Here is a 15,121-nt window from a genome sequence, read left to right as displayed (position 1 = left end):
TGGGCCTTCCGAACGGTTCCGCCCACTGTAACCTTCGGAGTCGGACACCCCCCCCCCTCTGCCGCCTGTTGCCCGGCAGTGGCGTCGGCAGAAGTCGTTGTTTGGCCGGGTTGGATTGGGTTGGATTGGATTGGATCTCTTCCCAGAAAACAAGGAATTATAAATAGAAGGTGGAATAAATGGTGGGAAACATAAGGGAAAACAGGAGGGGGACCGATACAACGAAGAAGAAGAAGAAGAGGTTTGAGTGTGAATTCTACTGTAGCTCACTGGCAAGCTTGGAAAGGGGAGGGGGGAGCGAAAAAGTGCAGCAATCTAAAATGCAACCACTTGATGTCGCTGTTTCTTCTCAATAATAAATGTGTAATAAATGTCCAAATATTACACGGTTCACCTTTAATGGTCACGTGTGATCAGGAGGCTCGCTTCACTTTGTTTAGCCGGTTAAAGTCTGGAACTGAAGACAAATTAAAAACTTCTAACAACAGAAAACATCTGTTTTGTTATTAATTTAGGGCCAGCGCCTCCCGCACGCTAATCACTTGGCCCGCCAGCCCCCTCGCTGGCTGCACTCCTGTTGCCTAGTAACATATCACTGATAGACTGACGCGCTCTTTTCAACTCACACATCACAAGAAATATTGCTGTCACTTCCTGTGAGTCGGTCGCAGTGCGCGGATCTTCGTTGTTGGAACAAATTCTTGCAACAGGAGTGTAATAACATTGTTATTACATCACTTGTCTCCCAAAGCCGTTAAAAATGATTGTCTTTTCTGAATTTTGGATCCCTTCACATTGCCACACGGCATCAGAGAGGCGTCGCCGCCACCAGCAGCAGGGCTCAGGTGGAACCAAGGCGGGTTCAGCTGCCGTCCGACTCGTAGGCTTTTTACTCTCGCACCAGCACCGCAACAAAAAAATAGAAAAAGCTCAGGGTCACTTACAGGTGACTCGCCCACACATTCAGCCACAGCTGGGGTTCAGTCTGCGGACGTGTGTGTGTGTGTGTGTGTGTGTGTGTGTGTGTGTGTGTGTGTGTCCCGATACGTGTGACGTGCGCTCGGGGGACAGCCGTCGCCTCGCATCCCGTCACGTCCCGTCTGGCCTGGGTCGCCGTCCCTCCTCTGTGTCCCGCCGTCTTTCTTTTCATCGCCTCCTCCTGGCCAAGTTCTCACACTGCGAGGCACAGCAGCGCTCGGTGGGGATTCCCTCCCCGGCATCCATTCTGGATGGTGGTGGTGGTGGCGGTGGCGGTGGGTCCTTCCTGTTGAACACACACACACAGCCGTTCAGCACGGGGACTCGAAGCTTTCACACGAGCTCAGTGTCGCTCCGGATTCCAGCTGATTGCAGTCGTGTTTTTGCTGCTCAGAACCAACGTCTGCATCAGACGAGCGTTATTGATTCCGCTGATTGCTCAAGAATTCCATCACCAAGCCGAAAAGCTCAAACTTTTCGGCTTTTGAAACGCGTCTGGAGTCGGTTGGCAGGTTTGCGTCATGCGTTCCGCTTCTCTTCTGGTGTTTTTTTCAAAAAAAAAAAAATGAAGGGAAGAAAAAAAAATAAAAAAGATAAAAAAAAAAAACCTTTCATAGAGGTTGTTCAATCTGTTTCTCTTTCAACTAAACAATCGTGCTTCAACAGTGCTGAAATAGTTGCAACGATACCATCTCACCCCCGACGTCACACTTTTTACAGGTTGTGGAGCGGCGGAAAAAACAAAAGGAGCCCCTCCTGCCTCCTTCCTCCCCCCCAGTGTTATTTTTTTTTCTTTCTTTTTTTTTTTGCCCTCCTGCTGCACGTCGCTTCTCATCAGGAACGCTGGAATGACGCTCTCTCCTCTCCTTCCTCTCTTCCAGGATCTGTCCGGCTCCATCGACGACCTCCCCACCGGGACGGAAGGCGGCCTGGGCTCAGCTGCGGCGGCCGCGGGCTCCTCCTCCTCCTCGTCCTCCTCCTCTTCCTCCTCCAGCAGCAGCAGTAGCAGCAGCAGCAGCCAGGGGGAGCCGGGGGTCGCCGGCACCCAGGGACAGTCCCCCTTCTCCCCCCACGCCTCCCCCCACCTGCCCCCCGGCCAGAGGAGCGGGCCGTCCCCCTCCCCCGTGGGCTCGCCCGCCGGCTCCACCCAGTCCCAGCCGTCGCGCTCGGGCTCCGGGCCCATCTCGCCCGCCGCCGGACCCCCAGCCAACGCCTCGTCCTCGGGTAAGTGGCCCGCCGCGCGGTGCCTCACCCCCACATTCACACCGAAAGCACTCCGTACCATCTCGCACCAAACGAGCGGGTCGTCCAGCGGCTCCATTGGTTCACTCGACAGTTTCGTGTTAAAAAAAAAAGAAAACCGTCGTTTATTTTGGTGAAGTAAAGTCCCGTGGCTTCTTCTTCGTTGGTGTTCGGCGGACTGGGCATCGAAATTAGGACTCGGAATTTAAAAATGTGATACGCTTCGGGGAGATTTGGAATGTTAATCCGAGTCCCAGTTGACTCGCTTGATGCCCAGCCTTAGCCGTGACGTCAGCAGCAGGGGTGCGATCACACGGGTCGGCCTTGCAGTGCATTGTGGGAGCCCTAACAGCTGTATCATTAGCAAACCTGTTGGCGGACGCGAGCGTGTCGCTGTCGCCGCAATCCCCAACGTTTTGCGGGCCTGACCTTTTCCCTGGGCCGGGCTATTTAAAGGGCTCAGGCGTGATTCCGTCCCATTTAAAATATGTGCATTTAAAGAGGCGTCTGAAAAGGTCACGTAGGAAACTGCCGGGAGTGTGTCAGAGATGGACGTGTTTACACTGAAAGGGCTGCGGCGGCGCCCGTTCTTGCGCAGTGTTGCGATAATATGAGCGTCTGCATCACACCTGCCGTGAAGAAGCAAACAAACTGCGTAGTTTGTCAGAGCGGGGGGAAAGAACGAGCAGAGGAATTAGAAGAAGGAAGTGGGTTTTAACTTCTCACTGCTTGAACGCTGCTGCATGTCGCATAGCTTGGAAATCTTTTTTTTTTGTGTTTCTTTCCAGGCCAGACTCGTGCATCCTCGCATGACTAGTGTGTCCTATTTAACCCTCTGTTTACAGCCTGTTGCTAAAGGCTGGGAGCTAAAACTGAGGGTTTTGTTGGACTTTCCACCTGTTTGGAGGTGGGGAGCTCGTCTGAGAGGTCTCAGCAGGTTCTCATTGCCCTTTTGTCCGTTGGTCTGTCTGTCTGTCTGTCCATCTGTGTGTCCGTCCATCCGTCCGTCCGTCCATCCGTCTGTCCGTCCACTTGTGCATCCATCCATCATTTGTGGGCTTGTCCGTCTTTCTTTCTGTCCGTCCGTCCGTCTGTTTGTCTATCCGTCTGTCTGTCTATCTGTCCGTCTGTCTGTCCATCTGCTTGTCCGTCCGTCGGCTTGTCCGTCTTTCTCTCTGTCCGTCCGTCCGTCCGTCAGTCAGCTTGTCTGTGTGTCCGTCCGTATATCAGTCTGTCTGTCCATCTGTATGTCTGTCTGTCCACCCGTCTGTCTGTCTGTCTGTCTGTCTGTCTGTCTGGTCTCCCGGGGCCGAGTGCCTGGACGCCTTGATCAGCACTAAGCGGTGGGTTTGATATGCCGCAGACGCACTGCTCCCACCCGGGCCCTCCTCCTCCTCCCCCCCACCCCCCGTCAGACCCCAGCCGCCACCCCCTCCTCTCCCCCACCAGCACCGGCCCTGACCGGAGCGGCCGGCACGTCTGGGTCCTGCCAGTCAGTGTGACGAGGCGGGGCAGCCATGTCTGGAGTGAGATTCTCTCCTCCTCCTCCTCCTCCTCCTCCTCCTCCTCCTCTGCTTTACCTCTCCTCAGCCGCTTACCAAAGTGATTGACACTAATGAAAAACTGGGACAGCGTTTTTTTTTTTTTTTCTTTCCCCTCCTCCTCCTCCCCCTCTCCCTCCCCGGTGCCCCGTGCCAAGAATTATGACAAGAATCCGGAATGAGGCGGCGAAGACGGGAAGCGAAACCGATCGCTGGGACGTGATTAATGAGGAAATATTTTAAAAATATTCCCGGTGCCAAATAAAGGGTGATAAAGCAGAGAGCGCTGGGTAACATCTGGCAGGGGCTGCTTTTTTTTTCCTCCTGCTTTTTTTTTGCTTGCTGCGCTCCAATCAGTTTGAGTTACATCAAGAGAGAGACATAGGAGAACTAATGTGGTTAGCACTCATCTGATTACTACAGCGCACTTTATCACAAGTTGGGACACTTCGGTTAATGATGTAATTTCACTTTGGTACAAGTCAGTGAGGAGAAGCAAGAGGGCTCGGAACACAGCGTGCGTGTGTGTGTGTGTGTGTGTGTGTGTGTGTGTGTGTGTGTGTGTGTGTGTGTGTGTGTGTGTGTGTGTGTGTGTGTGTGTGTGTGCGCGTGCGTGCGAGCGTGTGCTTCTTTGCATTCTGATTTACAGCGTCCGCTCTCTGAGATGTACACTTAAGGTTCCTTGTCACTGGGCTGAATTCACTTGACCGCAGCTTTATGACGGTGTCATGTGTTTGCAATGTGTTTGTGGGAGAGGTTCCCTCCTCACACGCGCAGTTCTGGAAGTCCTCTGCGACGTCACTTCGCTGATGCCCCAGTGAGCAGCAGGCGCAGCAGGATGCAGAAACCAGTGGTTTTTACCGGGAGTTTCAAACTTTTTTTTTTTTAGTTTTATTTCTTTTCATTCGATTTTTTTGACTTTATGACAACAGGTTGTGTGTTTACGTGTGTACCGGCGGCGGCGGCGGCGGCGGCGGCGGCGGCGGCGTCATCGGCGGAGTGGCACACAGTGTTATGCGCAGTGTGCACAGAATACGCAACCGCACAATGTGAAAATATGCAGCGCCCAAGCAGACATTGCCGTTATGCTTCAACAGGTGTCAGTGAGCTCTGCACTGGTGTGTGTGTGTGTGTGTGTGTGTGTGTGTGTGTGTGTAAGAGAGACAGACGCAGGCAAACAGGTCTGTGCGTGTGTATGTGTGTGAGCGTGTGTGTTTGCCAGCCTATCATACATCCATACACAAGCACAAATCTATCTTGTCAGAGGGCCACAGCATGCCTGTGATTCCTTCTCTCTCGCTCTCTCTCTCTCTCTCACTCCGTCTCCCCCTCCTCCCCCCCGCGCCTCTCTCTCTCTCTCTCTCTCTCTCCCACTCTCTCCGTGAAGCAAATCCAATACACTGTAACATTATCCGGCCCTCGCCTTGCTATTTGGATTCTCTCCCGGAGCCAAAAAGGCACACACAGGGCCAAATTGATTTTCCTGTTGCGCTAGATTTGTGACAGTTGAGCAGAAATCATATTGCTTCAGCTGCCAACCTCGCCCCTCTGCCCCCCCCCCCCCCCGTCCACCCTTCCCCTCCCTCCACCGCCGCATGCACACACGCACACACACAGACACGCAAACACACATCCCTCTGCACGGGCCTTTTCGAATCTCCCTCCTCCTGATGCAAAGCATTGTGGGCGGGGCCAGTGCTGAATAGGACCGCCGTGATTGGTCGGTTTTCAAGGGACGTCGCGCGGCTCAGATGGAGGGCAGGTGTTGCAGCAGGTGCCTTGCGTCGTTCACGGTCGCTCCGATCGGTTTGGTTTAGAGTTCGAAAGGTTGCTGATCACAAAGATGAAAAGTTTAAAAACGTTTGCAGAAACAACGCTGTAAAAAAAAGAGGATTTCAAGCCTACAACATCAGGAAGAGCAGATGCAGGTGTCTGCCGTGACCACTTCATAGAAGACAATGGATGCACTTAATTGATCCCAAATTGGGAAACTACGCTGTTGCGGCACTAAAAACAATACAAAAAAATAAACCATACAGTCATTACAAGATTTGTTCACGTCCACCTTCAATCTATATACCAATATATATATAGTGCAGAGGCAGGGATAAGAAGGGTTTTATAAAGGCTTTATTAACTGGGTTTCTGGGTTTTATCTTGAAACAGACTTATTGTCTATTTCTACTTCCTGCCCTTCACCTGAATTCGCATCTCCTTCCCGCGTCATCATAACCACGTGACTGAAACCCAAGCACTGGAGCCGCTGGGGGGGGGGGTCGAGAAGGTCTTCCAGTCCAGCGCAGGTGCGGGACGACCAGGTGGCGGCGGTCACTGTTCAGTTTGTCTCCGCCCGCCCGAGATCACTGCACTCGAAGCCCCGACGCTTCCCGAGCTCGACGGCAGCTTGTCGCCAAGGTTGACAGCCCGTCGGCGCCGCCGTCACTTCCCGCCAGCCCGAGCGCGGCTGACAGGAGGCATCCATTACCAAAAAAACCCGAAAACCCCCGCCGCACGGCCGATCAGACGTCGCGCAAACAAACACGGATCCCGCCTGTCAGCGGCTCAGATCGCTGGTTTTGCCGCAGACAGAGACCCACAACTCGCCTCAGCACCAGCGACATGTACTGTCAGATGCGCACTGGCAGTTTAACCTGGGCGGAAATGGGGCGGGAGCTCAGCACGGTTTCGATCAGGGGTGTCAAAGTCAAAGACACAGTGGCGCCAAAATTGAAAAAAAAAACCTGGACAAAGTCGCGAGCAAACATTAATATTTATTGGGGAAAAAAAGATAGAACTGTTATCCTTCATATATGGACCCAATAAACCAATTAACTAATAATAATATCTTTCATTGAACGTGCAACCATTCATGCACATGCACTTTAATTATAGTCTTTGAAAGTAAACAGTCGGCCAGAATACCAGCAGAGCATTCTGGGATTTTTAGTACAAGAGGCCAAATTTGAGTTTGACACCTATGGTTTAGATTTTCAGCTCGTGCTCGTCCATCTTTCCATCTCCAGGCAGCCGGCGGTTTTCACTCAATCTGTGCCCCAAACTGATGGGCTTCCTCTTAGTTGTGGCGAAAAGGAGGAAGCGGCGGCTGCAAGCTGCCCCTGAAAACCACAGAAGAAGACCAAGAGGGTAAAACAGGAAGCAGTTGTGGCACTGGCTGTTGCTAAAAAAGGAGAGCGGGGAGGACGCCTGTCGCTCCAGCCGATGCTAACTAAATTAGCGCAGACGCTGCAGTGGCTTCAGTGTTGTCCGGTTCTTCTGGTCGCTAGATGTTGTTTTGGAAGGAAGGTTTGTGGGATGTGCGAAAGGAGAACAAATCAGGCTGCCGGTGGAGGAAACGCTTTCTGCTTTTCTCCCGACAGCAGGAGTTTTGCCCTGACGCTACGCGGCTCGCCGGGAAGCTGCATGTCGCTGGCGCCGAGCCGCCCTGGCCAACGGGAGGTTGTAGGCTCATGCACTTTGTTGAACTCAGCGATGAAACTCCAGGTCCATTTGAAGGCCGTAGACAGTTGAGCCTCCTCTTCCTCGAACCCTTTACCCGACTGATACGATAAATAAATCCAGAAGTTTTCAGCAGAAGTTCAGTCTGGCGCGGCGTCATAGATTATTTATCTCCCCGCCGATCCCAGCGGAAGGAAAATATTGTGGAAATAACCGGACCCTGATAAAGTTCTGTTTCGTTACAATAACCATTTAACACCAGCCGCTGTCATCCAGGCAGTGAACGCACACGTGTGTGTGTGTGTGTGTGTGTGTGTGTGTGTGTGTGTGTGTGTGTGTGTGTGTGTGTGTGTTCAGCTGGTTTGGGACTGTTTGTTGTTAACGTGCCCCTTCTGTTTTCATCCCTCTTTCTGTCTCCTCCTGTTTGTGTGTGTGTTTTTGTTGTTTTTACACATTTTCCTCAGTGTCGGCCGCCTCGCTTTAAGGTTCAACACGTTCGCCGCGCTTGCACAGCTGCTAATTGACACGCAGCAGATCCACACCCTTCCCAGGCTTACGGCTCCACACTGTCAGCTGCGGAACAATATCGCAAATACCCCCCACAACTCCGTCACCCCCACCACCCCACCACCCCCCACCCATCCCTCTATATTTTTTTTTATCTGCCTTCTCCTTCGAGGTCCAGTTAACAGTCTCTGCCTCCTCCTCCTCCTCTTCCTCCTCCTCCCTCCGTCTGTCCTCGGCACCTCCGAGTTTTTTTTTATTTTCCTCTTTAAGGCGTGATTGGAGCTCGCGGGCGAGTCGCTCCGGAGAGTTAACGCGGCGTATCTGCGCTCCGCTTCGAGTGCTCGCAGGGCCGAGAGAGGACAGAGAGGTCAGGGCGAGTGGAGGATGGAGGGGGGGGGGGGGGGGGGGGAGACAGAGAGAGAGTCGGGTGAGAGGAGCGGGGGCCTCGTCCAGACAGTTCGCTTCGAGGTTCATTGCAATGAATCTCCACCAACCTGCTTCACATCCACCTCCTCCTGTCGTTTGTATTCTCTCTCTCTCTCTCTCTCTGTCTCTGTCTCTCTCTCTCTCTCGCTCTCTCTGTCTCTCTCTCTCTCTCTCTCTCTCTGTCTCTCTCTCACAGCCAGTGGTTCGCTTCCGAGTTTAACATTTTAAGAAAAAAAAAAAAAAAAGGAGAATGTTTCTGTCTCTAATTATGATAATGTGCTGCCGCTTGTCTTTTTTTCCTTCCCGACTCGGAGGTCAGAGGTCAAACGCTGCCTGGGAGGAACCAGCACTCTGACCTCAGATCAAGAATCCATGGATCACCGTGGTCAATTTTTGTCAAAAATGAAAAAAAATAATAATAAACAAATGAGAATTCCTGCACGAGGTCGCCTCGGAACGACTCGCGTTCTTTTCCTCTCTCGCCCAAGTTGAGCGAGCGAGGTTTGTTTTTTTATTTTTCTGCTCTCTCTCTCTCTTCCTGCGGGTGGCGCCGGGCTCGTCCTGCAGTGGCGCTGCTCCCCCAGTGGCAGCGCGGTGGGAACGGCGCCGCCGGCCGTCCGCGTCCCCTCGCTCCTCCTCTCATTATTTTTATCTCTCATAATTCCCCTCTGCGTGCGTGTGTGCGCGTGCGTGCGTGCATGTGCGTGCACGCCACGTTCCCTCGGCTCCGCCCTCTCTCTCTCTCTCTCCCTCCCCCTCCTCTCTTGTCCCTCCCTCATCGCTCACGTCTCTCCTCCAGCTCTCCTTCTCTGCTTCTGTCCTCCTTTTATTTAAAAAAAATTCTCCCCACTCTTCCTCGTCTCTTCATCAGCCAACACACCCCCCCCCCTCCCCCCACCCCACCCCACCCCCTCTCCCCCACTCCGTTCCCACAAGCCCCTGTCTCTGCTCATCTTGATGGCTCCGCCTGCTGGAAGCGGAGCGGCAGAACGTCCCTCCCCACAGACACACAAACACAACCCTGGGCCAAAACACGGGGAGCGAGAAAAAAGAAAGAAAGAAAAAAGAAAAAAAGAAAAAAATGGCGCTGGCTTGCTGCGTTGGCCATTTAGAGAAATCCCACACTAACTCCGCTCGACATGGGGAATGAAAAAAAGGGCCCAACCGAACCCAAACGGCACGCAATTATTTTCCCCGACACCTATTTTCTGCCTCTTCGTCTCCACCCTCCTCCTCCTCCTCCTCCTCCTCCTCCTCCTCCTCCTCCTCCGTCCCGCTCGCTGCAGCTTCTTTCTTTTTTTCCAGCTTGAGCTGCAGTTTTGCTTTACTTACACTTGCTACTCGGCGCTGGAAGTAATGAGGACCTTGGGATGGAGAGCGCTTGGTTTTTTTTTGTGGGGGGGGTGGGGGGGTGGGGGGGGAGGTTGTTTTATTTTTTTTATTTTTTTGCAGGCCGGCGCTGGCTCCTCCCCTACAGAGAGAGTTAACTGGCATTAGCCCCCGGCTTGGAGAGGCATTGACTCGCACCCATTGAGATCTAAAGCGCCATTATTGGAGCCCGCTGTTTATCTGCTACCCCCCACACCCCTCCCCTCCCCTCCACCATCACCACCACCTGCACCACCACCACCACCCCTTAAGACGTTCCAAGCAGGGGGATATTACCTTAGCGTTAGTCTGCCGAGTGTGTGGAGCAGGACTCTGTGTGTGTGTGTGTGTGTGTGTGTGTGTGTGTGTGTGCATTTCACAGCCTGAGGGTTGCTCTAAGTGATGATGCTGAAGCAGCCGTTTCTCCGCTTTCCACGCTGGTCTATTAGCGCTCACTGCCGTTACCTCAATTTGCCGAAAAGGCCCTCGCTGCTGCTGCTGCATCTGCTGCTGCAGGGAGTGGAGGGCCCAGAACTGTGTGCTTGTGTTAGTGTGTGTGTATGCGTGTGTGTGTGCGTGCAGTGCAAGAGGAGGCACCTCAGCGCACACCTGCGGCACGTCGGTCTGTGAAGCCCGAGCACAGTCATGTCTTCTCTTCCTTCCTATAATCTGCCAATTAATGAAAGTGGTTCCTCTTGACGTTCACGTTGACTTTGTTTCATTTACACTACACACACACACACACACACACGTGCACGTGCAGGCTTACCAGAACCCTGAAACAAAACCTGAATATGGCCACGAGTCCTCTCCCTGCGCTTTGAACTTCCTTAGCATTTGCGTTTAAAGCGCTGATGAAAAAAAGAAAAGGGTGGGGAAAAAAGAAAACGCTTCAAAGAGCACCGCCTCCCCCCCCACCAACCACCACCACCCACCCCCACCCTTCTTCAAAGCAGACTCAGGGTTGCCTCGACAGTCCTCGTTGAGGAGAAAATTTTAAAAAATGCGCGGCGGGTTTTTAGCGAGGCGCATAATCTCCCCTCCAACAAAAAATAAATAAATAAAAAAGATGCAATGAACTCCCGTTAGTTGGAGGCCCTGCTGCCTTGTATCAGGAGAAAAAGAGTCAAATATGGATGTGCTCATTAAGTGCCTTCTCACTGAGGGGAAATTACAGTTATTTGACTCCGTGGCAGCACTCCAGAAGAGCATCTTTCGCTTGACGCGTCCTCCCGTTTGCACTTGACGGAGCAGGTCGGCTGCTTCTCCTCCACGCCGCTATGAAAACATCAAATCCTCGCGGATGTAAATTGGTCGGTTTCCATCAGCCTGATGCCTCCTGAATATTGTAATAAAAAAAAAAAGAAGAAGAATAAATATAAATGAAAACTTTGTGCTCATGAGCTACAGCAGGTGGGAAAGATGCTGTTTGGACGAAAGAGGAATAAAGGCAAATACGAGTACAACAGATCTGGCTGATCTTGTCAATAAAGGTCGCGATGGTAGAAAAAAATTAGTGAATTAAATGTTGGCCGGCTGTATTCCTCGGCAACAGAGAAGCTGCAAACTCCACTGAAACCCCACGAATGGGAGCCGTGACCTGAGCCGTGTCACTGTGTCATTACAATATCCAAGAAAGCACAGCACCAAGAGGTGTGTTGCAATTGCATCCCCCCCCCCCGCTCATTTCTATGTGCATATTTGTATCTTCTTTACATGGTGTGTTCCTCAGTGGGTTGCTCTGGAGCTGTTAATTGCAACCAAACGCTGCCATGCTAACGTGCTAATTGCACTGTAGGCCGCTTATGGGAACCGAGAGTAACACACCCGGCAACTGAAAACAGGGAACAAAGGGAGAACGGAATGGATGAAAGTGTTTGCACGCTGCGACCGAAATAGAATTATTGAGAAGTGCGTTCAATAATGACAACAACAACAACAACAACAAGAACAACAACAACAACAAACACATTGCGCTCGAACAACCGTTTGCGCCGTGCAGCTGCAGCAGGAGCAGCACGTTGCGCATCAACTTTTCTTTCCGTCCTGCATTTATTCATTTCGGTGACACAGGAGCAAACACTTTCCTTTTTTTCAAGCGCGAGGACACTTTGCGCAGCACAGCTGAGATCCGCCACCCTCGCCTCGGCGGCGCACAGGAGGCAAAGAGACCGGGGCGTCGAAAAAAGAAAAAACTCACGAACGCATGAATTATTAATGGTTTAGGTTAAACGTGCCAGGACTCACTCCGGAGCCTGTTTGTTTTTATCTGGCCGTAATTATTTAATGGCACCTTGTTAAAAAAAATGACGGTGAGGATAGTGGAGGCTGGGAAGGCAGTGAGAGATTGTGTGAACAGGGCTCCTGCACCGCTGGTCTCCCTCCCTCTCCAGCAAACTGGAACTCCATTATTCCAGTGTACAGTAAGTGTGTATGTGCATATATATGTATAAATATGTGTATGTATATATGTATGTATACATACTTATATACCTATGTGTATATGTATACAGTATGCATATATACATACATATTTACATATATTTGCATGTGTATGTATATATACTGTATATAAGGAAACAAGCTATATACATATATATGTATATATATATATATGTATATATATATATATATATATATACATATATATGTATATATATATATATACATATATATGTATATACATATATATGTATATATATATATATATATATACATATATATGTATATATATATATATGTATATATATATATATGTATATATATATATATATATACATATATACATATATATATACATATATGTGTGTCTACAGATATTTTATGTACATATGTACGTATATATTTTTTCATTTTCATACCTCACACACACACACACACACACACACACGCGCGCGCACACACAGGCAAAACGAGACGCCGCCGTCGCTGCTCCACCTTCCAAATAAACCCAATGTGACAGCAGAGCCGGTGCCTGGCCTGCATCCCTGCGCGGAGACACGCACACGCGCGTGCACGCGCGCACACAACCGGGGCCGGGCTGTTACCGCGAGGTCAGCCTGCATAGTTTAAGGGTTCACTGATCCCCTGCTAGCATTCCTCATGCGAGCTACACGCTCAGCCTAATCCCGCGTCGCGGCTAAATCTGTCCCTGCGGCAGCGAGCAGCCCTGACCCTGTGCACGAGGCTCCGGGCTGCCACAGGAAGCCGCGCACCGCACAGACGCACAGCTCTGCCGCATTCTTTTCTTTTCTTTTCTTTTCTTTTCTTTTCTGTCCTCCCGTTTTTTACGTTGTACGTGTAGGATTTTTATTACTCGTGCTCACTTTTCAGTCCATTTCGTTTCATTTCCTTCATTCCCCATTGCTTTATGCTTTTTTTTCCCCCCTTCTTTCACTTTTTATGTTTGCAGTGTGATTGTGGTTGAAAGAAATAAGACGTAAAAGTCTCGCCAAAATAAAAAAGCGACCAGAAAAATTCCTGCCCTGATAATGTAGTGATGTAGAGACCCCAAGGTGCTCTAAACTCATCTCCCTTGAAAATATGATCCACTTTTATATTGAACTACACGACAGCGTAGTTCAAATAGCTCCAATCCAAGCGACAACAACTATAATAAATATCAATTTAACAGGATTTTTTTTAAATACTTCAACACAAAAGTAACAAGCATGTTTTTCCGATGTGGTGGAGTAGAATGCACAGAAATAGCAAATAAATCCAGACACTGTTCCTGTATTTAAGTTGAGCATTTTAACTGAGCTCCAGCAGGTGCTTCTCTCTCTCTCTCTGTCTGAAAGTGAGATGTTTTCATCAAAAAAAAAAAAAAAAAAAAGTCAACATCTCGACAATCCGTGGTACATTTTCACATCGAGACGTATAGCGCATGCTATTGTCACGCCAACGTTTTTCCCCTGGTTCTCCCAGTGTGGCGCTAACAGAGCAACTCATGGAGCTGCCGGATGTGTTCGCGTTTGACAGGGTGGAGTGTGTGTGTGTGTGTGTGTGTGTGTGTGTGTGTGTGCGTGCCTGTGTGTTTGCAGGTTAGCGAGATAGTGAGAATAATTCTTTTCTTTATTCAGCCTTTATTTCTGTGTGTGTGTGTGTGTGTGTGTGTGTGTGTGACTGCGCCAACATACACGTGTTTGTCCAATTCCATTTACAACGGCGTGCGTGCGCGCCGACAGCTCGGTGTGAGGGAAGCTTGTTTATGCAGTTCTATGCAAAGCAATTATGTAAACTTAATTGGGTTTGTTTATGTGGGGAGAGTGCAACCTCCAGTCATGTGTTACTGCCACCATGGACACACGCACGCACACACACACACACACACACACACTCCAGCGGCGCTCTTTCCACAGTGTGACTGAATAATGTGAAGTGTTTCCTTAATAACGGATTTATATTCGCTGAGTTTTAAGAAAAGTGCCGCAGCCCGAGCGGCGTGAACGCGGCCGCCTGCGCACAATGAAGCGTCCAATCGCGTTTCCACGGACCGGAGTCTCTATTAATATAAATGTAAATGTATACGCCGACGACGTGTTGCGGTCAAAAGCCGACCACGTTGTTGCGCGGGCGCAGAGCCAGCGCGCGGCAGCCGCCTCCCCTCCCCTCCTTCCCTCGCTGTCTCCGCACTAAATCCTAAAGATAAAAGGTTAATTTGCAATCTCCCTCCTTCCTCCAGGCCGAATCAATCCACCGTCGTCTCTTTCTGTCATTGTCCTAATCAGGATCTCCACTTACTATTGGATTTCAATGGAACAGGCGCAGCCCAAAGACCTGCGCAAGCACCTAATCAATGGGCCTCCAATGGCTGCGGGCTCCTGCAGGGGATCGCTCGCCTTTAAATGGGTGTTTGTGAGAGCGGAAAAGAGTCCAGTGACTCAACGTGTCCACCAGGGGGCGCTCTTTGGCATTTGCCACGTCTGCTCGCGGCCGCTCTGGAAGGTCAAGCGTGCAATATTTGGATATTTTGAAGAAGAAACGTCGACATCGAGCGGTTGCATTTTAGATTGCAGCATCTTTTACTCTCTCCATCCCCCTCCTGAGCTCGCCAGTGAGCTACCTTACCAAACCTGGATACCTTACTTTTATTATACTGCAGCTATACACTTGTACTAATGTATTTATGTGCAGTATATCATGTTTTTACCGATATAAAAATCACAAATCAATGCAAACATTACGCACTGGCCCTTTAAGTGTATCCTGCCGGCGTCGAGCCCTCAGATGTTTTTCCAAATAAAAAAAATAAATAAATAAAAAAAAAAAAAAACACAAGAAAAAGTTAAAAAATAAAGGCATCATCTTGATGCCATGTCACCTTGTTTTTCTTTCAGCAGTCAAACCGCAGGAAGCTTCTTGAACCAGGTGACATCAGTGCCAAAGAAATAAGAGACGGAAAGACAAAAGTAGTCCTTCGCTCCTCATTGCTCCGTGACTGTCTGCACTTTACTTCAATTTTCAAGGAGGGTTTGATAAGAAAAAGGAAATATAAATCATTTTTCCTCGCCTCACCATCATGCAAAAGAATAGAACCCGTTCTTGTCTCCCGTCCGTGTTTTTCCTTTTTCTTTTTTTTTTTACAACGACCGCTATTGTTG

The 15,121-nt window shown here is 50.1% G+C and overlaps 2 protein-coding genes across 2 annotated transcripts in view; one reads left to right on the top strand and one right to left on the bottom strand.

The window, feature by feature from the left end:
- Positions 1–440: 440 nt before the first annotated feature.
- The window catches only part of LOC142883480 (signal-induced proliferation-associated 1-like protein 1), a 192,445-nt gene continuing 177,764 nt past the window's right edge, over positions 441–15,121 (bottom strand). The window contains exon 23 of the transcript XR_012926054.1: positions 441–451. The gene's annotated coding sequence lies outside the window, so the exon portion shown is untranslated. The remainder of the gene's footprint in view (positions 452–15,121) is intronic.
- arid1b (AT-rich interactive domain 1B) overlaps positions 1,804–15,121 on the top strand; it is a 57,283-nt gene continuing 43,965 nt past the window's right edge. The window contains exon 1 of the mRNA XM_076018391.1: positions 1,804–2,202. Coding sequence (XP_075874506.1) covers positions 1,827–2,202 — 376 coding nt within the window. The 5' untranslated portion in view covers positions 1,804–1,826. The remainder of the gene's footprint in view (positions 2,203–15,121) is intronic.

Source organism: Nelusetta ayraudi, unplaced genomic scaffold (genome assembly GCF_046127955.1).
Source record: "Nelusetta ayraudi isolate G7.1 ecotype Tasmania unplaced genomic scaffold, CSIRO-AGI_Nayr_v1 ptg000007l, whole genome shotgun sequence".
Classification (NCBI taxonomy): Eukaryota; Metazoa; Chordata; class Actinopteri; order Tetraodontiformes; family Monacanthidae; genus Nelusetta; species Nelusetta ayraudi.
The sequence above is the reverse complement of the archived record's forward strand: the minus strand, read 5'-3'. Positions and strand labels throughout refer to the sequence as shown.